The 6,892-nt window shown below is 58.4% G+C and overlaps 1 protein-coding gene across 1 annotated transcript in view; it reads left to right on the top strand.

Annotated features, from left to right (window-relative positions):
- CHD5 (chromodomain helicase DNA binding protein 5) overlaps positions 1–6,892 on the top strand; it is a 73,477-nt gene that overhangs the window by 60,372 nt on the left and 6,213 nt on the right. Inside the window, 7 exon segments of the mRNA XM_014546193.1 lie at positions 1–83; positions 421–580; positions 2,068–2,147; positions 2,348–2,480; positions 3,412–3,498; positions 4,062–4,199; positions 4,453–4,576. Coding sequence (XP_014401679.1) covers positions 1–83; positions 421–580; positions 2,068–2,147; positions 2,348–2,480; positions 3,412–3,498; positions 4,062–4,199; positions 4,453–4,576 — 805 coding nt within the window.

The raw sequence follows: 6,892 nt of genomic DNA, 5'->3' as shown, positions 1-6,892 counted from the left end.
TCGCGGACGGCGTGCCCCGCGAGGGCCTCTCGAGGCAGCACGTGCTCACGCGCATCGGCGTCATGTCGCTGGTGAGGAAGAAGGTGGGTGAGTCAGCCTCAGGGCCCTTCCGGGGCTGCCCGTGGCCCTGGCATGCTCCGGGGGGGTCAGTGGGCAGAGGCAGGTGCCTGGCTCACAGCTGCCCAGGGGCTGAGCCAGGCCCAGAATGCCTCCCTGGGGGGTGGTTTGGGGGTGCTGGAGGCCAGGGTGGCAGGTCAAAGGGCAGAGGACCAGGGAGATTGGGGTTGGCGTGGGGCTTGGCCAACCTGGGGCAGAGGTGGCATCTTCCCTGAGCCTGGGGCACCCCCAGTTGCACTGGCAGCTCTGCAGCCCTTACGTCTGAGCTGTGACCACCGCCCGCCTCCGCCCTCCCCGGCCCAGGTCCAGGAGTTCGAGCTCGTCAACGGGAGGTACAGCACCCCGGACCTGGTCCCTGAGGGCTCCGAGGGCAAGAAGCTGGGCGAGGCCGTCTCCTCGGATCCCAACACACCCGTGCCCGCCAGCCCCGCTCACCTCCTGCCCGCGCCGCTGGGCCTGCCAGGTCTGACCGGGACGAGTGGGGGAGGGCACCTGGGTCCTGGGAGGGGCAAGGCCCCAGGAGACCCCGAGTCCTCTGCTCACCCCACAAAGGGCGCCTCCCTCCCCTGAAGCTTCTGTCTGCAGAAGAATTCCTCCCCTGAGATTTTTCTTGTTAATGACAGCGTGGAGGTGTGACTCACACATCACAACATTGATTCTTTCAAAGTGTGCTATTCGGTAGTTTCTGGTATGTTCACAGGGATGTGCTGCCATCACCTCTGTCCGATTCTTGAACATTTTTCACCCCCAGAACACACGTGCCCATGAGCAGTCACCCCCATTCCTCCCCAACGTCCCAGCCCCTGCAGCCACCAATCTACTTACTACGCCAATGGGCTTGTCTGTTCTAGACGTTGCTTGTATGTGAATCATGCATTTGTGGCCTTCATGCCTGGCTTCCCTCATGTTGCCAAGGACCATCCATGTGGGGGCGTGTCAGTACTTAATTCCTCTTTTTAAAAAAATATTTTTTTATTGATTTCAGAGAGGAAGGGAGAGGGAGAGAGAGATAGAAACCTCAGTGATGAGAGAGAATCATGGATTGGCTGCCTCCTGCACGCCCCCTACTTGGGATCGAGCCCACAACCTGGGCATGTGCCCTGGCCGGGAATGGAACCTTGACCTCCTGGTTCATAGATGGATGCTCAACCCCTGAGCCACGCTGGCCGGGCAGTCCTTCATCCCTTCTTATGGACGAATCACATCCCCGCGCGTGGCTGCCCATGCTGTGTGTCCCTTCGCCCGCGGGTGGATTGGGCTGTTGCTTCTCTGGCTGCTGTGGATAATGCCACCATGAGCCTCTGTGCTCCAGTTGTGATGTGGGCGGGTTTTCATTTCTCGCGAGTGCAGCTGGGCCTGGGAGCGCGGGTCCTGGGCGGTAATTTCGGAGGAACTGCTGCCCCCACTTCTCACGGTGCCTGTGCCACTCCGCCGGCTCAGCAGCGTTTGCTGCCGGACGGTTTGCTTCAGGCCGTGCTGGTGGTGGGCAGTGGGTGGATCTGCCTTCCCCTGAGGACAGCCTCTTGGTGCCGCGGGCTTGGTGCAGCCTCTTTAGAAAAGGTCTTTTCAGGCGCGCTGCCCATCTCCGTGGGTTCTTTCTCTCTGCGTGTCTTTTTGGTGATCCGGGATTTATTTGGGCATAACGCCTTCTCTCATGTGGACCTCTCAGGGCTGGGCAGCCCTCAGCTACCTCCCCAGGTGGCAGGTGAGGCCCTGAGAGGGTGGGTGCCTCGGAGGACACCCTGCTTCTGGGCACAGTGTGCCCCTGGAGGTGGCCACTCCTGGGTGTGCTTCCTGCCCTGGGTGACCTTAGGAAGTCACTTACTCACCTGAGCTGTGGACATGCCACTTCCCACGAGTCCCTCCACTCGGCAGTGTGTTGGGAACTGACTCTGCCTCCCTGCTCCCCGCCCGAGCCCACCTGCCTCACCCCTCCCCTTCATCTTGCAGACAAAATGGAAGGCCCGCTGGGCTACCTGGATGAGAAGGAGCTGGGGGTGCAGAAGCCGAAGAAGCCTCCCGAAGTCCAGGTGTGGGCGACGTGGGTGTCTGGGCCCGGGCAGGGGCAGGGCGGGGTCCAGGGGCCTCTCAGGCCTGGCCCAGAACTCCTCGGGGCTCCCGTTCGGGCCTCTGGGTTTGGAGGAGCAGGTCGGGAGCCAAGAGCGTGGGTCCCAGCCCAGAGCCCGTTCCTGGCCTTGCCCTCCTGCTGAGGCCTCACCTGCCTCCCTAGGCCCTGCCGACGGCCCTGGACAGAGCGGAGGGTGAGGACAGGCAGGAGAGCTCAGACGGCAAGGAGAGGGCCCGAGAGGAGCGGCCGGAGGAGGCGGAGAAGGCCCAGCCCTCCCCGGAGCAGCTGTCTAAAGGTGAGGTGTGGGCTTCCCCAGGCACCCACCCAGCCAGGCACCCACCCAGCGCCCGTCTCCTGCCTCACCCACCCGGGTTAGAGAGGCGGCCGCTGGCTCCCCTCCCCCTCCCCCTCCCCCTGGCCGAGAGGTGGACTGTGCTGGCTCCGCCCCAGCACCGAGACCCCAGGGGGAGCCAGGACTCAGTCTCTCCTCTGGGCTTGCAGTCCTCAGAGTTTGGGGTTCGTGGGCTTGCTTTTCAGGAGCGATTTCAAACTCAGTTTGCATTGCGGCGTGAAAACACGCGTGGGCGTGGCGTTGCTTCTGTGTGATATTGTCGAAACCTGCTTTCTGCCTAATGCGGTCAGATTCGGTCAGCGCTCACATGTGCTTGGAAGGAACATCTGTCCTACAGACGCGTGATTGCGGGGTGTGAGGCTCTAAGGAAGTGGTTCTCAACCTTCTGGCCCTTTAATACAGTTCCTCATGCTGTGGTGACCCCCAACCATAACATTATTTTCGTTGCTATTTCATAACTGTAATGTTGCTACTGTTATGAATCGCGATGTAAATATCTGATATGCGGGATGGTCTTAGGCGACCCCTGTGAAAGGGTCGTTCGACCGCCAAAGGGGTTGCGACCCAGAGGTTGAGAACCGCTGCTCTAAGGCTTGTCATGTTGTTCGGCGTGTTCCTGTCCTTACTCATCGTCGGTTTGCTTTGATCAGAGCTTTGGGCGCTGTGGTTATGGTTGTGGTAGGCGGATTTCCAGGCTGTGTCTTTAGGAGTTTGGGGGGGGGTGCTGCTGGGATGGGGTGCGAGTTGCTGATGGGGGTGTCCATGCCCCGCCCACCTCCCTGGAGGAGTTTTCCTTGAGGCACAGGGCTGTGTGCGAGGCTAACGCAGAGCTCCCCTCCTGGCCCCCCACCCATGAGCACCGTTTGTCTTGCAGAAGTGCTTCCCGAGAAAGAGAAAGTTCTGGACAAGCTGGAGCTGAGCCTGGCTCACAGCAGAGGGGACGGCAGCGACTTGAGGCCAGGTGCGGGCTCCTGCACACGCGTGCTGCCCCGTGTCCCGTGGTCTCTTGAGGGCGCTGTCTGGACCCTGTGGGGACTTCGCAGCCTCCTGGGCTTGGTGCTAGGCCCTGATGGGAGTTGGTGGGTGGGAACTGACCTGCTGCCCCACAGGGGACAGGTCCCCTGCTGTCTCCTGACCCCTCCTGTGGCCCCAGCTGCCATCAGGAGGAAGGAGAGCTGTCCATGAGCAGGGCCTGGAGCATTTGGGGCTCAGCCAGAGGCCTGTGTACCTCTGGGTGCTGGAATGTTCTAGAACAGGTGTCCTCTGATCAGACCCCTAAGGCCGTGCTGCCTTCCTTGAACATAAGCTGCACTTCTCACGGTGCCCTACCCCGTTCCCTGACTCGGTAGGGGAGGGGCGCCTGGGTGGGAGCCAGCCCCGCGTGCTTGTGTGTTTAAAACCCCTCTCTGAGCCCCTGGAGGATGGGAGATGTGTCCCCACTAGCCTTTGGGTCCCCAGCACCTGGCAGAGAGGTCCCTGGGCAATGCCTTTGGGAATAAACGAATGTGGTCTGTCCTCCCATAGATGACACCAAAGTTGAGGAGAAGGAGCCCATGGAAACCCAGCAAAATGGTGACAAAGAGGAGGATGAAGAGGGGAAGAAGGAAGACAAGAACGGGAAGTTCAAATTCATGTTCAACATTGCAGATGGGGGCTTCACAGGTATTAGGTGGGGTGGTGGGCAGAGCTGGGGTGGTCGATGTCCCGCCTTCCTGTCGCATGGGTCCTGGGAGTCTGGGCGGATGGGTATTTTATACTAAAGTGTGAATGGCTGATGAGAGTGCATTGTCACCTTTCCTAGTGACACTGAGCCTCTCGGGGTGGGAAGATGGTAGGCAGTGAGGAGAGGCTTTCCTGGGCCACCTCTGTGAGGGACGGGGGTGCCTCATTCTGTCGCCCTTCACTGGCGTCCTAGAGCTCCACACACTGTGGCAGAACGAAGAGCGTGCTGCCGTGTCCTCGGCTGCTGTGTCCTCGGGGAACGTCTATGACATCTGGCACCGACGCCATGACTATTGGCTGCTGGCAGGCATCGTGACGTATCCTTGCCACACCAGGCTGCACAGGACTCGGGCCTGCTCTGCTGTGGACCTCGGGGAGGGACACGAGGTGTGTGGGGTGAGGAGTCAGGAGCCAGGGCCCCTTTCCTGATGATGGTGGTGGTGTTGGTGATGGTGATGATGGTGGTGATGGTGATGGTGATGATAGCAGTGATGCTGGTGGTGATGATGGTGGTGATGATGGTGGTGATGGTGATGATGGTGATGATGATGATGGTGATGATGACGGTGGTGGTGATGGTGATGGTGGTGATGGTGATGGTGATGGTGATGTTTATGGCGATGATGGTGATGATGACGTTGGTGATGATGATGATGGTGATGATGATGGTGATGGTGATGTTTATGGTGATGGTGATGGTTATGGTGGTGATGGTGATGGTGATGATGGTGATGGTGATGGTGATGGTTATGGTGGTGATGGTGATGGTGATGATGGTGATGGTGATGGTGATGGTTATGGTGGTGATGGTGATGGTGATGATGGTGATGGTGATGGTGATGGTTATGGTGGTGATGGTGATGGTGATGATGGTGATGGTGATGGTGATGGTTATGGTGGTGATGGTGATGGTGATGATGGTGATGGTGATGGTGATGGTTATGGTGGTGATGGTGATGGTGATGATGGTGATGGTGATGGTGATGGTTATGGTGGTGATGGTGATGGTGATGATGGTGATGGTGATGGTGATGATGATGATGATGATGGTGATGGTGATGATGGTGATAGTGATGGTTATGGTGATGATGGTGATGGTGATGATGGTGACCCTAATAGCAGCAGCTCATCCCTTTACCCTCAATGCTCACTCCATCCTCACAGCAACTTTCCATGAGGGGCACTACATGGTCCCCCTTATACAGAGGAGGAAACGGATGCTCAGAGAGGCCAAGTGACTTCCCCAGAGATACACAGCTAAGAAGTCACAGCCCATCCATCTGACTCCATAGCAAATGGTCCTAATTCCTATGTTCACAGACGTCACCTCCTCCCAGTAATGACCCCTGAGGGCTGCTTCACTCTTAGTCCCATCTCTATCGCTCACCGACCATGTGCCAGGCATGGAGGACGCCGCCCCCAGTCCCCGCCCACCTGGAACTGGCATCTTACTGAGGGGAGATGGTGAACACATGAGCTAGCAGCGTGTGGGGGAACCGGAGAGAGCAGGGAGGGGCACGGGGGGCTTTGGGGTGGGGCCGCATTTCCATTGGGTGATTAGAGACGCTGACATTTGAGCAGAGACCTCCCGGAGGCAAGAGGAGCCCCCAGCAAAGCTGGCCTTCGTGACAGCCTCGCACGGGGCTGGTTGCCATGACGAGAGGAAAGTGCTGTGGACAGGAGCCAGCAGACGGGTCCTGCAAGGGGTGGAGAGTGAACACAGCAGGCTTTGCTGGGTGACCACTCTACTCTGCTCTGGTAGCTAAAGTAGCCACAGACAGCACGTAACCAGTGAGCGTGGCCATGTTCCGATAAAACTTTATTTACAAAACGAGGCTGTAGGCCATGGCCTACTGATCCCTGCCATGGAGGCTAAGGTGTCGGAGCCAGGCTGCCTGAGTTCAGATCCTGTTTCTGCCTCTCACAGCTGGACCTTGGGCATGAAACTGTCCCCTGTTCCCGCAGGACACCTCAGGGGCGGCGCCTCCTCGCTTCTCCCCAGCTCTGGGGCGGCCACCATCCCCGACCCCCTCCACCCCCCGTTGGAAACTACATCACCCCAATCTTCCTGTCTGCGTGTCTGTGTGTCTGTGTTCAAATCTCCTTTTATAAGGACACATGCTCACCCTAACTCAGTATGACCCTTCCTTCTTCTTCTTTTAAAAAAAATATTTTTATTGATTTCAGAGAGGAAGGGAGAGGGAGAGAGAGAAACATCAATGATGAGAGAGCGTCATTGATCGGTTTCCTCCTGCATGCCCCCTGCTGGGGATCAAAACTGCAACCTGGACATGTTCTGGGTTGCATGTACCCTGACCGGGAATCGGACCGTGACCTCCTGGTTCATAGATTGATATTCCACCAATGAGCCATGGCAGTCAGGCAGTATGAACCCCTTAACTTGAGTTCATCTGCAAAGACCCTGTTTCCAAACGAGGGCAGTCCCAGGTGCTGGGTTAGAACCTGAACGTGTCTCCCCCGCTCCCGCCCCCGCCCCGGCCTGGTTGTTGGGATGCAGCCCTCAGAGCCTCAGCGCCGTGTCTGTGCCCAGTGGGTCCCTGTCAGCGTCCGCTGACTGTCATGTCATCAACACGCTCATCCTGCAGCCGAGGTCATGCTTGCCCGAGGAATGC

Source organism: Myotis brandtii, unplaced genomic scaffold (assembly GCF_000412655.1).
Source record: "Myotis brandtii unplaced genomic scaffold, ASM41265v1 scaffold434, whole genome shotgun sequence".
NCBI classification, from domain to species: Eukaryota; Metazoa; Chordata; class Mammalia; order Chiroptera; family Vespertilionidae; genus Myotis; species Myotis brandtii.
This window is presented reverse-complemented; position numbering and strand designations above follow the sequence as displayed.